Source organism: Tachysurus fulvidraco, chromosome 26 (assembly GCF_022655615.1).
Source record: "Tachysurus fulvidraco isolate hzauxx_2018 chromosome 26, HZAU_PFXX_2.0, whole genome shotgun sequence".
Classification (NCBI taxonomy): domain Eukaryota; kingdom Metazoa; phylum Chordata; class Actinopteri; order Siluriformes; family Bagridae; genus Tachysurus; species Tachysurus fulvidraco.
In genome coordinates this window covers 15,665,681-15,682,520 of record NC_062543.1, presented here as the reverse complement: position 1 = coordinate 15,682,520, position 16,840 = coordinate 15,665,681, and the positions used below count along the sequence as shown (strand labels likewise).

The window sequence follows — 16,840 nt, the reverse complement described above, 5'->3', positions numbered from 1 at the left end:
ACATGGTGTGGAGGTGAAGGTTGGAGTAAAGAACTTGATTGTCCTGCACTGAGCCCTGACTCTGACTCAACACCACTGAACACCTCTGGGATGAACCAGAACTGGAGTCTCCTTAACATCAGGGTCTGATCTCATCTCACTGATGCTCTTGTAGAGGGGAATAAATGTGGAATGAGACTTTCAGCAAACACACGTGTGTGTGATGATCAGGAGAGCAGAAACTTCACCATGTAGTGTGTTACAGACGAAATTAATAAGACACACAAAAGAAATACACTAGATTCTAAACTCACAGAAAGGATTTTTTTTTGTTTCGCGTTTTTTTCTCCTTGATGGCATCTCCGGGCCTCCGTAGAGACAGATGGGAAGGGGGCAGAGCCAACATGGTGGCCAAGGTGAGTTTCTGTGTGGAACCAAACTTTCGTGTAGGGTTTAAGTAACGTTTTAAAACGTATGCGTTTTTAAAGCAAATGCTTTCAATCTGAAAACACGAGATTTAACCTGTGTGCGTATTTTTGTTCTTCAAATCGCCGTTTGTTTGGTTGTTTTTAGACAAATTGTACGTGTAGAACATGACGTTCCTGAAGCAGCGCACTACATAGTGTGTATAAATAGTACACATCCTGCCGAGGGGACTGCTCGGTCTGGGCCCCCTCACAACACAGCACAGTATGAGTAGGATGCAGCAGAGTGCACAGTACGAGTAGTACACATACACAGTACACTACACAGTATGAGTAGTACACATACACAGTACACAGTATGAGTAGTACACATACACAGTACACTACACAGTATGAGTAGTACACATACACAGTACACTACACAGTATGAGTAGTACACATACACAGCACACAGTATGAGTAGTACACATACACAGCACAGCACACAGTATGAGTAATACACATACACAGCACAACACAGTATGAGTAGTACACATACACAGCACAACACAGTATGAGTAGTACACATACACAGCACAACACAGTATGAGTAGTACACATACACAGCACACAGTATGAGTAGTACACATACACAGCACAGCACACAGTATGAGTAGTACACATACACAGCACAGCACACAGTATGAGTAGTACACATACACAGTACACTACACAGTATGAGTAGTACACATACACAGTACACAGTATGAGTAGTACACATACACAGCACAGCACACAGTATGAGTAGTACACATACACAGTACACTACACAGTATGAGTAGTACACATACACAGCACAGCACACAGTATGAGTAGTACACATACACAGTACACTACACAGTATGAGTAGTACACATACACAGCACAGCACACAGTATGAGTAATACACATACACAGCACAACACAGTATGAGTAGTACACATACACAGCACAACACAGTATGAGTAGTACACATACACAGCACAACACAGTATGAGTAGTACACATACACAGCACACAGTATGAGTAGTACACATACACAGCACACAGTATGAGTAGTACACATACACAGCACAGCACACAGTATGAGTAGTACACATACACAGCACAGCACACAGTATGAGTAGTACACATACACAGTACACTACACAGTATGAGTAGTACACATACACAGTACACTACACAGTATGAGTAGTACACATACACAGCACAGCACACAGTATGAGTAGTACACATACACAGTACACTACACAGTATGAGTAGTACACATACACAGCACAGCACACAGTATGAGTAGTACACATACACAGTACACTACACAGTATGAGTAGTACACATACACAGCACAGCACACAGTATGAGTAGTACACATACACAGCACAGCACACAGTATGAGTAGTACACATACACAGCACAGCACACAGTATGAGTAGTACACATACACAGCACAACACAGTATGAGTAGTACACATACACAGCACAGCACACAGTATGAGTAGTACACATACACAGCACAGAGTATGAGTAGTACACATACACAGCACAGCACACAGTATGAGTAGTACACATACACAGTACACAGTATGAGTAGTACACATACACAGCACAGCACACAGTATGAGTAGTACACATACACAGTACACTACACAGTATGAGTAGTACACATACACAGCACAGCACACAGTATGAGTAGTACACATACACAGTACACTACACAGTATGAGTAGTACACATACACAGCACAGCACACAGTATGAGTAATACACATACACAGCACAACACAGTATGAGTAGTACACATACACAGCACAACACAGTATGAGTAGTACACATACACAGCACAACACAGAGTATGATAGTACACATACACAGCACACAGTATGAGTAGTACACATACACAGCACAGCACACAGTATGAGTAGTACACATACACAGCCACACAGTATGAGTAGTACACATACACAGCACACACACAGTATGAGTAGTACACATACACAGCACAGCACACGTATGAGTAGTACACATACACAGCACAGCACACAGTATGAGTAGTACACATACACAGCACAGCACACAGTATGAGTAGTACACATACACAGTACAGCTACACAGTATAGTAGTACACATACACAGCAAGCAGTAGTAGTACACTACACAGTCTACAGCTACACAGTATGAGTAGTACACATACACAGCACAACACAGTATGAGTAGTACACATACACAGCACAGCACACAGTATGAGTAGTACACATACACAGCACAGCACACAGTATGAGTAGTACACATACACAGCACAACACAGTATGAGTAGTACACATACACAGCACAGCACACAGTATGAGTAGTACACATACACAGCACAGAGTATGAGTAGTACACATACACAGCACAGCACACAGTATGAGTAGTACACATACACAGCACACCACAGTATGAGTAGTACACATACACAGCACAGCACACAGTAGAGTAGTACACATACACAGCACAACACAGTATGAGTAGTACACATACACAGCACAGCACCAGTATGAGTAGTAAACATACACAGCACAGCACAGTATGAGTGTACAACATACACAGCACAGCACACAGTATGAGTAGTAGCAGCATAGCACAGCACAACACAGTATGAGTAGTACACATACACAGCACAACACAGTATGAGTAGTACACTACACAGCACACACAGTATGAGTAGTACACATACACAGTACACTACACAGTATGAGGTAGTACACATACACAGCACAGCACACAGTATGAGTAGTACACATACACAGCACACTACACAGTATGAGTAGTATGCAGCAGAGTGCACAGTACACTACACAGTATGAGTAGTACACATACACAGCACACTACACAGTATGAGTAGTATGCAGCAGAGTGCACAGTACACTACACAGTATGAGTAGTACACACACACAGTACACTACACAGTATGAGTAGTACACATACACAGCACACAGTATGAGTAGCATGCAGCAGAGTGCACAGCACAGCACACAGTATGAGTAGTACACATACACAGCACAGCACACAGTATGAGTAGTACACATACACAGCACACTACACAGCACAGCACACAGTATGAGTAGTACACATACACAGCACACAGTATGAGTAGTACACATACACAGCACAGCACACAGTATGAGTAGTACACATACACAGTACACTACACAGTATGAGTAGTACACATACACAGCACAGCACACAGTATGAGTAGTACACATACACAGTACACTACACAGTATGAGTAGTACACATACACAGCAAAGCACACAGTATGAGTAGTACACATACACAGCACAGCACACAGTATGAGTAGTACACATACACAGCACAGCACACAGTATGAGTAGTACACATACACAGCACAACACAGTATGAGTAGTACACATACACAGCACAGCACACAGTATGAGTAGTACACATACACAGCACAGAGTATGAGTAGTACACATACACAGCACAGCACACAGTATGAGTAGTACACATACACAGCACAACACAGTATGAGTAGTACACATACACAGCACAACACAGTATGAGTAGTACACATACACAGTACACTACACAGTATGAGTAGTACACATACACAGCACAGCACACAGTATGAGTAGTACACATACACAGCACACTACACAGTATGAGTAGTATGCAGCAGAGTGCACAGTACACTACACAGTATGAGTAGTACACATACACAGCACACTACACAGTATGAGTAGTATGCAGCAGAGTGCACAGTACACTACACAGTATGAGTAGTACACACACACAGTACACTACACAGTATGAGTAGTACACATACACAGCACACAGTATGAGTAGCATGCAGCAGAGTGCACAGCACAGCACACAGTATGAGTAGTACACATACACAGCACAGCACACAGTATGAGTAGTACACATACACAGCACACTACACAGCACAGCACACAGTATGAGTAGTACACATACACAGCACAGCACACAGTATGAGTAGTACACATACACAGCACAGCACACAGTATGAGTAGTACACATACACAGCACAGCACACAGTATGAGTAGTACACATACACAGCACAGCACACAGTATGAGTAGTACACATACACAGCACAGCACACAGTATGAGTAGTACACATACACAGCACAGCACACAGTATGAGTAGTACACATACACAGCACAGCACACAGTATGAGTAGTACACATACACAGCACAGCACACAGTATGAGTAGTACACATACACAGCACAGCACACAGTATGAGTAGTATGCAGCAGAGTGCACAGCACACTACACAGTATGAGTAGTACACATACACAGCACTACACAGTATGAGTAGTACACATACACAGCACAACACAGTATGAGTAGTACACATACACAGCACAACACAGTATGAGTAGTACACATACACAGCACAACACAGTATGAGTAGTACACTACACAGTATGAGTAGTACACTACACAGTATGAGTAGTACACTACACAGTATGAGTAGTACACTACACAGTATGAGTAGTACACTACACGAGTAGTACACAGCACACTACACAGTATGAGTAGTACACAGCACACTACACAGTATGAGTAGTACACAGCACACTACACAGTATGAGTAGTACACAGCACACTACACAGTATAAGTACACAGCACACTACACAGTATAAGTACACAGCACACTACACAGTATAAGTACACAGCACACTACACAGTATAAGTACACAGCACACTACACAGTATAAGTACACAGCACACTACACAGTATAAGTACACAGCACACTACACAGTATAAGTACACAGCACACTACACAGTATTAGTACACAGCACACTACACAGTATTAGTACACAGCACACTACACAGTATTAGTACACAGCACACTACACAGTATTAGTACACAGCACACTACACAGTATTAGTACACAGTACACTACACAGTATAAGTACACAGTATGAGTACACAGTACACTACACAGTATGAGTACACAGTACACTACACAGTATAAGTACACAGTACACTACACAGTATAAGTACACAGTACAAGTACACAGTATAAGTACACAGTACACTACACAGTATTAGTACACAGTACACTACACAGTATAAGTACACAGTACACTACACAGTATTAGTACACAGTACACTACACAGTATAAGTACACAGTACACTACACAGTATAAGTACACAGTACAAGTACACAGTATTAGTACACAGCACACTTCACAGTATAAGTACACAGTACAAGTACACAGTACACTACACAGTATTAGTACACAGTACACTACACAGTATAAGTACACAGTATGAGTACACAGTACACTACACAGTATAAGTACACAGTACACTACACAGTATTAGTACACAGTACACTACACAGTATAAGTACACAGTATTAGTACACAGCACACTACACAGTATTAGTACACAGCACACTACACAGTATTAGTACACAGCACACTACACAGTATTAGTACACAGCACACTACACAGTATTAGTACACAGCACACTACACAGAATAAGTACACAGCACACTACACAGTATTAGTACACAGCACACTACACAGTATTAGTACACAGCACACTACACAGTATTAGTACACAGCACACTACACAGTATAAGTACACAGCACACTACACAGTATTAGTACACAGCACACTACACAGTATTAGTACACAGCACACTACACAGTATTAGTACACAGCACACTACACAGTATTAGTACACAGCACACTACACAGTATTAGTACACAGCACACTACACAGTATTAGTACACAGCACACTACACAGTATTAGTACACAGCACACTACACAGTATTAGTACACAGCACACTACACAGTATTAGTACACAGCACACTACACAGTATTAGTACACAGCACACTACACAGTATTAGTACACAGCACACTACACAGAATAAGTACACAGCACACTACACAGTATTAGTACACAGCACACTACACAGTATTAGTACACAGCACACTACACAGTATTAGTACACAGCACACTACACAGTATAAGTACACAGCACACTACACAGTATTAGTACACAGCACACTACACAGTATTAGTACACAGCACACTACACAGTATTAGTACACAGCACACTACACAGTATTAGTACACAGCACACTACACAGTATTAGTACACAGCACACTACACAGTATTAGTACACAGCACACTACACAGTATAAGTACACAGCACACTACACAGTATTAGTACACAGCACACTACACAGTATTAGTACACAGCACACTACACAGTATTAGTACACAGCACACTACACAGTATTAGTACACAGCACACTACACAGTATGATCACGTCTTTTTCTTCTCTTAATGCGAAAGCAGTTTCATTTACAGTGAATTAAATTAAAGCTAAACTACTTACGTGTACCAGATGTCAGAATCATCATAAAACATCACAATAAAATAATCATTAAACAACACACACGGTGTCTCAGATAAACAAATCACACAAACACAACTAATTTGTCATCGTGGGTTTATTTAAAGAGCCAAAAAAACGAATCCGATAAAAAAAATTTTTAAAAAATCTCTCAGTAGATAAAAGATGTAAGCTGTTGTGCTGCTCTGGGAATGACAGAAAAACTCTGTGTGTGTGTGTGTGTGTGTGTGTGTGTGTGTGTGTGTGTGTGTGTGTGTGTGTGTGTGTGTGATCCTGAGGTGGTGAAGTTGGCAGTGATACCGGCTGCTTTGGGTTCGGGTTCATTCAAAGTTTATGCCTTGACTGAGGAAAGGACGGACAAGCAGATTCCCCCACGAGAGGTGATACACAATAACACACACACACACACACACACACACACACACACACTTCCCCATATACTATCTGTCTTGTCTAATGTAATAGAGCAGGTTCTCTGTATTTGTCTTCCTTTCTTTATATTTTTCACAGTTGTCTATCTACAACACGGAGCCTACGGCGCTACAATATGTGGAGGAGAAAGCGGGTGCCCTGCAGACGGGCTTCGGGCGGATGCGACTTGGGCTTCAGCGATTTGTCCAATCCGTGCAGGTGAACACGGAGACGTCGTCGTCTCTGGATCGAATTTCTCTTACGTGATTTTGTTCGTGTCTGTGCTAATTATTATTATTATTATGTGTTTAATACAGAACACTTGCAGCTCGGTCAGAGTCGGGGCCGTTTCTTTATACCAGACTGGACACGGTGAGCTTTTCTATATAAATGCAGATAATCGTAATGATCTCCTATAATATATCTACTGACTCTTGATCATTCTGTGACGTTAGACACGTACGATTTCCTGAGAGACCCGCCCCCTGGTTTCCTGCCCAGAGTTGGTATAATCACCGTGTCTGGATTGGCTGGCCTCGTCCTGGCACGCAAAGGTACGTAGGTAAAAAGAAAGCTGGTCTGGATTTGAAGAGCGGCTTTGTTTAAAAAGACGATTCCTCATTTGAAACGTTCCCGATCTTCTCCCTGATCAAACCGTTGTGGTTTCAGGTTCTCGGCTAAAGAGAATCGGTGTTCCTCTGGTCATGACGTCTGCTGCTACTGCTGTATGTTACCCCCTGCGTACTGTCGGGGTTTTACAGGTAGTGTAGGTGCATTTATAAAAAACACAGCCAGGATGATGGACCTTGCCCTGTGTTCTCTCTGACTGTTCCTGCTCCTTCACCGGTCTCTCTAGGTGACGGCTAAAACGGTGTACGCTGCCAGCTCTTTGGTTGCTTCTGCATTCAAATCAGACTCCAAAGTGGGCGGCGTCATTCCTGAGAAGTCTGTAAGTAGCTGAGATGTACAAATACATACGGACCTGCATGGGCATAAGAAGCAGGTTCATCAACAAAGTTATTGTGTAATTCTTCAATGTAGCATACATCAGAAGAGGATGGTCCAGGAACAGAAGTCCCTCAGACTGATGAACTACCAGAAAAGGTGCCCAAGGGTGAACCTGCCTCAGAGGCAAATGTTGTGGAAGGTTTAGACATTTCTGACAATTTGCCTGAATCTGCTGCCCCACCAACTGCCACTGCTCCACTTGTAGAGGAAACTACACCTCCTCTTGCTGTAGAGGAAACTACACCTCCTCTTGCTGTAGAGGAAACTATACCTCCTCCTGCTATAGAGGAAACTACACCTCCTCCACCAGCTGTAGAGATCACAACCTCTCCTACAGCCGAAGGTGAGCCCCGACCCTTTTGATCCTGTTGTAAACGTAACCACACCATGTTACCCCGAGCCGGCACTAGGTTCAGGCACTCAGAGCCTCAGGGATGTGGGGTTTGATTGGTTGGTTGTTTAATCTAAATGTTCTTCAGCCTGATCATCAGTCTTGTATTTATGCACCACATGAACATGTGTTTAACTTTTTCATTTGACTTGTTCCAGAGAAGCCACGATTCGTCCCTGACCCGTCTTTACTGGATCACGGACAGGCTCATCCCGAAGATTCAGACTTGTACAGCACACGGGGATGAGCGGGAAAACCCGAAACGGACCGGAGTATGAGTGTGAGAATGGAGTTGGGTGGTGGACGGTAACGAAGGAGGACATTTCTGCTTACAACAAAAACTTGAATCCAGAGTCGAGAATGAATTACAATAAAAACCAAACAATCAACGACACTTTGTGGCTAAATGATTAAGATACAAAATGAGGACGTACTGAAGATCGAACCCCTGTGGGATGTGAATGTTTAAAGCATCAGCTCCTCTCCGACCTCCCTCATGTCCGGTGTTAGGTACAAATCCAGCCGTTAACAATAAATACCTCAATAAATTAATTTTATTTGGCTGCATTCTTTAACTTCCTGTAGGTTAAATTCTGTACCGTATGAAATGCAGAACCATTAAACATTTTATTTTGCAAACCGGAACTGAATAAAATAAAATAATAATAATTAATAAATTATAAATGTAATTGTGGCTTGATTTAACAGAATCAAACCTGAATGCTTTTGTGGGTTATTGAACTGAACAGCATTATATTATGAAGAGGACCTTTGTGGAAACATTTCCAATATTTTTTGCCCCCTGCTTTAGTAAGGTATGAAAGTAAGAGAACTGGGATGAGTTTACTCCCTGAACACGGGTGTGGATCTAATGATATCTGCGCTCCTGTACACTTTAGAGCAGACAATCTCGAACCGGTTGTCACCCAGCAGACACACGTCCAACACGCACACCACCCGCTCGTCCTCCAGGGCTGAGGCGGAGCTCAGTAACGTCTCTGCGTATAGAGGGACAGGGAGGTGGAGCGAGAGGGACAGGGAGGTGGAGGGAGAGGGACAGGGAGGTGGAGGGAGAGGGACAGGGAGGTGGAGCGAGAGGGACAGAGAGGGAGGTGGAGGGACAGGGAGAAACAGAAAACCAGGTTATTCTAACTTTGTGGTCATTATAACAAACATTTCCTTTACAGGAGATGACAGATATCCAGTTTGACAGGAGATCATGGTGGTCATGATGAGCTACAAACATTAATAAATAAACTTTCTGGCCAGGTTCAGCAATAAGAAATCCGAGTGTGTGTGTAGGTAAAGTCTCACACACACCTACTGAGAAGTTGGCCTGAGGACAGACGCGACCTGTGCAGAGACATGAAATCAGTGTGTTGTCATGGAGACCCGAGGACGTCCCGACCGCTCGCGGATCCTCGGCACAAAGTGTGGGGAGGAAGAAGGAGTCGACCGCCGCCTGCTGATTCAATCCTGAGAGAAAGGACGATTCTCAGTTTCTCTTTTACTGACTTGAACCTCTAGAGTAGAACATTTACAGTAAACATCTGAACGTTCAGGTACCGAGCAAAGTGAGCGTGAGGTATCCTGTTAAGTAGGCGGGTGTGTGTGTGCCCGAGCTGGTGTCTGACGGATGCTCAGGGCTCCACTTCGCAGGGCTGAGGTTGATCCTGTGTAGGATGGGGTCTCGGTCGTCAAAACTGAATTTCTCCGTAACGCTGTCGCGATCCAGAGAGCCACAGCACACGTGATCCGTGACGTCCTGCCTGAGTAACGACCACACGCTGCTCTCCCATGATGCAGCGGGGTGAGAGGAAGATCCCTGTGTGTCGGGTGTGCTTCCTGTCTCGCTGTGGTCTGGGAAAGAAACCAGGCAGCGATGAGTACGACTACGTTTATAAAGGTGACGAACCACAGATAAGAACAGGATGGTGCGATGAAGTGACCGTTACTCTGTGTTTTATTCGCCTACCCGCAGGTTGAGGTGACGGCGTGTAAAGTCTTGCACCTTCCTCTTCGTCGGGCGATCTGTCGGCCTCCTCGTCCTCCTGGGGATCAGCTGGCTTTTCCTGTCTGGATGAAGTTTAGATTTTATTGTCCTTTGCACTGCACGGATTCTAAAGCGTCGAAGATTATTTATTACCTTTCGAACTTTCGCTTGGCTCTGGTCCAGTACTGCTTCTGCTCTGCTCTATGTAAACACACAGGGGCAGGAAACATGACGTGCAAAATTCTACTAACTGAAAACGTGGAGCAAATATTAAACCTTAAAAAAGAAAAACTGAATGGATATAAAAAAATTGGACCCGTCTGAATGGGCGTGGCCTAAAACGTTATAATAATACATGTGTGTTGTGTCACTCACTGCTCTACTCTCCTCCGCTTAAGAGACCGCGTGGCTTCGCTACTTGACGAAGCCGACGACGTCTCGCTCTGTTGTGCTCCGGCGCTGAAGGAAGAGGTGGAGGCTCTGGCACCACCCGATAAGTCGTGATCCGCCTGTTAAACCGATAAACACCCACCTTTTTACCGTCAGGGTCTGATGTCTTAGTATTAAATGTGTTAAAGGTGTAAAACATGACTACAGACCTGTTCGCTCTGAGGCGTGGGGTTCGGCCACCGGTGGTACTGCACTGCGGCGATGCGGCACTGTATCGCCACTCGCTTGTGTTCCCGGTACTGCAGGTTCTCTAACTCCTTCCGTAGGTCCCCTACGGGTATTAACGAGTCTTCACCTAAACACACACACACACACACGTTGAATTCACTTGCTCTGCTGTTCTAATCATTAGCATGCGTAAGCTGAACATGGAGTGAAAGAACATCATGTATCTCGTACTCGGTCCACTGCTGCTGGTATTTGGTGTGAAGGTTTTTGGGGGAGGAGGGTAACAGTAATAACCCCCCACCGCAGTCTTCCTTTGTACTACACTGTCCTTCAAAGTCTTCGTCCATTCGATGAAAGTTTTGACCTTTGGGTCGTGCACATACGGCTGCTTCCTGTGACAGCCTGAGTGCAACACACACACACACACACACACACACACACACACACACACACACACACACACACAGAGAGTGTTTTTAAATCCGTTCAGGCTGTTTCATTGGCTGCAGCCACTGTGTGAGTGACACTGATCACCTGTAATGAAGAGCTGAGTCTCTGCGCTGCTGGTCAGGTAAAAAGCAGAACCTGAGTCTGAACCTGAGCCCGAGTCTGAACCTCTCTCTCGACACACACGCATGTGAGTACACATGAGAATCGACACTGTGGAGAGAGAGAAATGAGGCAAGAAAGACTGCAGAATGTCAGTACTCATAAATGGAGAAACATCTGGACTCTTATTACAGTGTGTTATTACAGTGTGTTATTACAGTGTGTTATTAGTGTGTTATTACAGTGTGTTATTAGTGTGTGTTATTACAGTGTGTTATTACAGTGTGTTATAAACAGGAGTGTGTGGTTTTAGAGTAAACCCACTGGGACAGATGCTGTTAAAGATCTCAGGCTGAGAAGAGGCAAAAATCTCCAGGATAAAGGGAGAGTCTGAGGTTCCGTCCACTGCATGAACCCACCGGTGTGTCCAGAAAGTCTCTGGGACTGCAACACACACGTACACACGCAGTTGTAAAGACACACACAGATCTCTGCACATGTCCACTCTAAGTGTATGAAAGCGCTGTGTGTTTTGTCCGATCGCGACCCGTACGTGCGTGTCCTCTGTTCCTGATTCGCTCGACGCGGCTGACGTACATCACCAGGCCGATGATGTCACACGCCTGGTTATTCTCCAGCCTCTCGACCTCACGTCTGGTTGAAGGAACCAAAGTGGAATGAACGATATCACGTATAAATGTAAGGCTTATATAGACACTGAACAAAAAGAAGGCTGGTTTTATAATAAGATCTGATAACAGAACTCAGTTGAAGGAGGTAACGAGTCAAAAACGAGGTAACTTTTCTGAGCAGCCTCAGGTGTGTGAGAGTGTGTTTGTACCTGCTAGAGAAATTGTAGGTGACGGCAGGTAGGTTCCACTGAGGCTGAATGCTTTTATGAGGAATTACAGTGATGATAGCTGTCGGACTCCGAGGGTTCAAGCAGATCTCTGTCAAATAGCAAAACACACACAAACACACACTTTTTTGTGAATGAGTGTTCTGTAGGTCTCTGATCTGCTGTGAGAGATCTGATGTTTCAGGGTCAGGGAGGTGGTTTGTACCTGTGGACTTGTAGAAGATGAGAGGCAGGTTGTTGAGCTGAGGTCTGGAGCGGTTCTGGTAGCTGGGTTTCAGTGTGAAATTCTGCAAATAAAGAACCGAACCCACGACCAGCCGCTGATACCATTCAGGACACAGGTCATTCCACAGGACCATGGACATGACGCCGCTCTGATCGGCCACCTCGAAATACGCCTGTCACACACACACACACACACACACACACACACAGTAACTGATGTTACACCTTTCACAAGTTAACTGAGTTTTACCCTCGATTTTGAGTTCATTTCCTCACCTGAAAGGGGAAGTCAATGTTTTTTTCAGGTTTTCCGTAGTAGCGTAAACGAGATCTGTGCAGCACTCGGACTAGCAGAGGTAACGGCTGTCTGGCCAAGAATGACTCCATATCACTCAGAAAAGCAATCTTGGATACTGCAGAGTGGGGTGGGGGTTTACAGGGAGAGTGTGTGTGTGTGAGAGAGAGAGAGAGAGAGATACAGAGATAGAGACAAAGAGACCGAGGGAGGATACACACAGACAGACAGAGTTAGACAGACAGTTAGATAAACAGACAGATAGACAGTTAGACAGACAGACAGACAGTTAGATAGACAGACAGACAGACAGACAGTTAGACTGACAGACAGTTAGACAGACAGACAGACAGTTAGACAGACAGACAGACAGTTAGATAGACAGACAGACAGACAGTTAGACTGACAGACAGTTAGACAGACAGATAGACACTTAGATAGACAGACAGACAGACAGATAGACAGACAGACAGAGTGTTAGACAGACAGACAGACAGACAGACAGTTAGACAGACAAACAGACAGTTAGACAGACAGAGTTAGACAGACAGACAGACAGTTAGATAGACAGACAGTTAGACAGACAATTAGATAGACAGACAGACAGACAGACAGACACTTAGACAGACAGAGAGTTAGACAGACAGACAGTTAGACAGACAGTTAGATTGACAGACAGACAGACAGACAGACATACAGTTGGACAGACAGACAGACAGACAGTTAGACAGACAGACAGACAGACAGACAGACAGATAGTTAGACAGACAGTTAGACAGACAGATAGACAGACAGACAGACAGTTAGATAGACAGACAGTTAGATAGACAGACAGTTAGACAGACAGTTAGACAGACAGTTAGACAAAGAGTTAGACAGACAGTTAGACATAGAGTTATACAGACAGACAGACAGACAGACAGACAGACAGATGTTCCATGATAAATAAGTGTGTATCAGACGCATCTTTACCGTCTATCTGCACATCCCGTGGAGGAGTGTGAGGGACCCAAACCGCGCCGTGCGGATCTTCGTTGTTCCACAGAGATAAATAATGTTTCCTGTTGTACCGCAGAGGGACGTCGGTGAGCGCCGTTACAGAAGGACCGACGGCCTCCAGCGTCCACCAGCGAATCGCATCCTGGTCTGTAACCGACATCAGCACGCGTGTGTCGGACAAAACGAGCCGCAGCTCGTCTATACACACACACGCGCCCTGGAGCCGCGTCTCATCGTGAACTACAGACAGCAGCTGGATCTCAACACAGGAGCCGCAGCGCAGCGCGTTCAGCTGCACCGAGCGGTTCAGCCCCGCGCACAGGGAGCACTTCACGCGCCATGTGCCGTCGGTCACCGTCACGTCGTAGCTGTAGCTGTCAGGAGCAGCTCGAGCGCCGAGATAACGGTCCAGCGCGAGGACGAGGACACGCAGCGGGGTCACGGGTTTAAAACGGAGCGTAATGGAGGACCGGAGCTGCTCCAAAACACTCAACAACTCAGACTCAGGGGCGTTACGGGCCGCCATTCGGCTCAAAAACTGCCTACAATCCGTATTACTGACTTGCTAATACTGACTTTTAAGTCTCAATAACTCAAATATTTACATCACACACTCTTATACCTTTATTACACCGGTCTTAGAATAAAATAAACACCTTTTTAACGCAATAATTACTGAATAAAGCCGGCGTTCTGACTAACTGTAGAATAAAGTTTCCAAAAAAACAAGTAACTGTTGTTTACTTCCGTGTTTATTACCGCCTAATATTTTGGTCTCTTCTTCGTGTGTAAAAGGGGCAGAAATGTAGCAGCGCTATGCTGCCACCTACAGGACGTGAGATGAAATACAACAAATGTTTTTTTTGTATTTCAACGTTTATTACAGCGTTTTTTGTTCTGTTTAAAAATGTCTGTATTGTAATAATAATAAGAAGAAGAAGAAATTAACATGTGCAATACACAGCTCCCAAATTAGACGTCCATCATATATGTTATAACAAAATACTCATTTTTTATTTTCCAGGACTGTATTTCAATCTATTTGACATTTTACAAAATAAACAGCTAGATGTTTTCTTTATCGTTCTTTTCCAACAGGAATATAAAGTATCCCATACATTTGAGGACACTGAAAGAGCTGCAAAATTCGTATTTTAGCAGCGAATCGGTGTATTAGCTTGCTAGCGATGGACTCGGACATGTAACACGAAAACATCATCGCTGTCATCTGTAAAATGAGTAGTTTGTGAACACTAGATGTTGTTGATTTATTTAACGACGTAGACGACAACACCAGGTTGTGTTAGCACGCGTACAGTAGCTCGAGAGCTAGCCATAGCACGATTCAGCACATTGAATAAAGAATGGTTTGTCATTTATGTCACAATGGTGTAATAAACGATAGCAAAGTCACTTATTATGACTCTGTTTACTAGTCAACGGTGGCAGACCTCACTTCTACATTTGGTCTGAGAAATCAGGGATGTCAGAAATTCTCGCTAGTCTTTGTGTTAGCCTGTATATTTAACGATCCTTCATGATACTAGCAAACTAAAAGGAGGCAGAACCACATGTATATTTGGACATTGTTATGGCACTGACTCTTACTCACGACTCTTACTCATCCAGAAAAATCCCAAATGCAGAATTTCCCTCATGTGTAGAGGGAAAAAAAGGCTCAGGTTGGTATCATAGCTGTGTTCATATACTTTAATATAGTTTCTTTTTCTGTTGCTGTAAACACAATTTGAACAGTACTGTAAATTTCGCTCCTCGTCTCATCCAGACTCCTTTCCTGCTTTCGAGCTAAACAGCCACTATTAGCTCCATTCTCACGAGTTTTTTGCTAATGATCGCTAGTATATTCGTGATTTGAGCTGGTTGCTACAGTTTTCCTCGCAGCACCAAACAGGATCACTGGCCAGGTTCATGTGTGTTCATTTAGCAACGCTAAAATTCATTATACATTCATAACAGTTAATATTCTCAATAAATACTTTTAATGTGCATAACTGGCTAATCCAAACCGACACGTTCTGTGATTTATGCTAATTACTGTAACTTTACACATATGAAGCATCCCACGTCGTATTCTTTTGTCGTTATTGTTGGTCATTAGCATAATGCACCTGGTTATAAAGTGTCACTCAGGCCACTCAGGCCCCGCCCACTTCACTTCACCATCTCTCGCTCTGCTTCTTGTTGCTGTTAAAGTTTCCCACTTAAATTTTTCTCTTGCGTCACAATTTTTATATCCGTTTGCAGTAATGTTGAGAACAAACCTGATAATGCCATAACTGTCATCATAACTGTATGAAAAAAAAGAAATAAAACAAAACAAGACAGAAATAAAATGACACAAATGTATAACTTAGAAAACTTTTTTTAAAGCACTTTTTTCTTCCTAGTTGTCCTGAAGATGCTCTTTTCACTCTGCCAGTGACCTCATGAGAACCTTGTTGAAAGTCATGAGGCGTGGCTGTTCCTGTGACATTTATCTAGCCCCTCCCACAGCTACAGCGTTTTTTGTGTGCGGTGTATGGGGGGGCGGAGCCTCTCAACTCGCCACACCGTACGTCCGTTTCGGCTTTGGTGTTTTTAAGGCTTGGTGGCGAACTTCAGTCGCTCTGCCTTCTCAGCATCTTCTCATCTTGGG

General features: G+C 43.8%; 3 protein-coding genes across 8 annotated transcripts in view; 1 reads left to right on the top strand and 2 right to left on the bottom strand.

The window, feature by feature from the left end:
* Positions 1-106: 106 nt before the first annotated feature.
* On the top strand, positions 107-9,035 carry apool (apolipoprotein O-like). Its single transcript, XM_027178033.2, has 9 exons — positions 107-395; positions 7,115-7,216; positions 7,347-7,466; positions 7,565-7,619; positions 7,703-7,801; positions 7,917-8,008; positions 8,104-8,196; positions 8,289-8,598; positions 8,805-9,035. The coding sequence occupies exons 1-9, from the start codon at positions 333-335 to the stop codon at positions 8,891-8,893; spliced, it is 1,023 nt and encodes a 340-aa protein (XP_027033834.2). The 5' UTR covers positions 107-332; the 3' UTR covers positions 8,894-9,035.
* A 147-nt stretch (positions 9,036-9,182) lies between these two features.
* On the bottom strand, positions 9,183-14,973 carry radx (RPA1 related single stranded DNA binding protein). Of its 2 annotated transcripts, none has more exons than XM_047808977.1 (15): positions 14,158-14,973; positions 13,167-13,303; positions 12,871-13,063; positions 12,648-12,756; positions 12,354-12,460; positions 12,131-12,250; positions 11,792-11,917; positions 11,489-11,659; positions 11,239-11,384; positions 11,015-11,148; positions 10,793-10,840; positions 10,622-10,722; positions 10,213-10,506; positions 9,967-10,122; positions 9,183-9,644 (listed from the first exon to the last, which is right to left on the bottom strand). In XM_047808977.1, exons 1-15 carry the CDS (start codon positions 14,708-14,710, stop codon positions 9,490-9,492), a joined length of 2,550 nt encoding a protein of 849 aa, XP_047664933.1. In that variant the 5' UTR covers positions 14,711-14,973; the 3' UTR covers positions 9,183-9,489. The 2 variants fall into 2 exon arrangements, with proteins under 2 accessions (XP_047664933.1, XP_027033832.1); XM_027178031.2 differs by having other exon boundaries at positions 12,360-12,460; positions 14,158-14,972.
* Positions 14,974-15,880: 907 nt separating this feature from the next.
* The window catches only part of npas2 (neuronal PAS domain protein 2), a 30,704-nt gene continuing 29,744 nt past the window's right edge, over positions 15,881-16,840 (bottom strand). For all 5 annotated transcript variants that reach the window (XM_047808981.1, XM_047808978.1, XM_047808980.1 and 2 more), the window contains one exon: positions 15,881-16,840. This exon is cut by the window's right edge and continues 251 nt beyond it. The gene's annotated coding sequence lies outside the window, so the exon portion shown is untranslated.

Excerpts from the sequence above, each read along its gene's own strand:
- radx (XM_047808977.1), bottom strand. The coding sequence starts at position 14,710 with ATGGCGGCCCGTAACGCCCCTGAGTCTGAGTTGTTGAGTGTTTTGGAG. Across the intron at positions 11,149-11,238 it reads CCACGCCTCAGAGCGAACAG|GCGGATCACGACTTATCGGG; the intron begins GTCTGTAGTCAT and ends TCGGTTTAACAG. Across the intron at positions 10,507-10,621 it reads GCCGTCACCTCAACCTGCGG|ACCACAGCGAGACAGGAAGC; the intron begins GTAGGCGAATAA and ends TTTCTTTCCCAG.
- apool (XM_027178033.2), top strand. The coding sequence starts at position 333 with ATGGCATCTCCGGGCCTCCGTAGAGACAGATGGGAAGGGGGCAGAGCC. Across the intron at positions 7,217-7,346 it reads AGCAGATTCCCCCACGAGAG|TTGTCTATCTACAACACGGA; the intron begins GTGATACACAAT and ends TATTTTTCACAG. Across the intron at positions 8,197-8,288 it reads GCGTCATTCCTGAGAAGTCT|CATACATCAGAAGAGGATGG; the intron begins GTAAGTAGCTGA and ends TCTTCAATGTAG.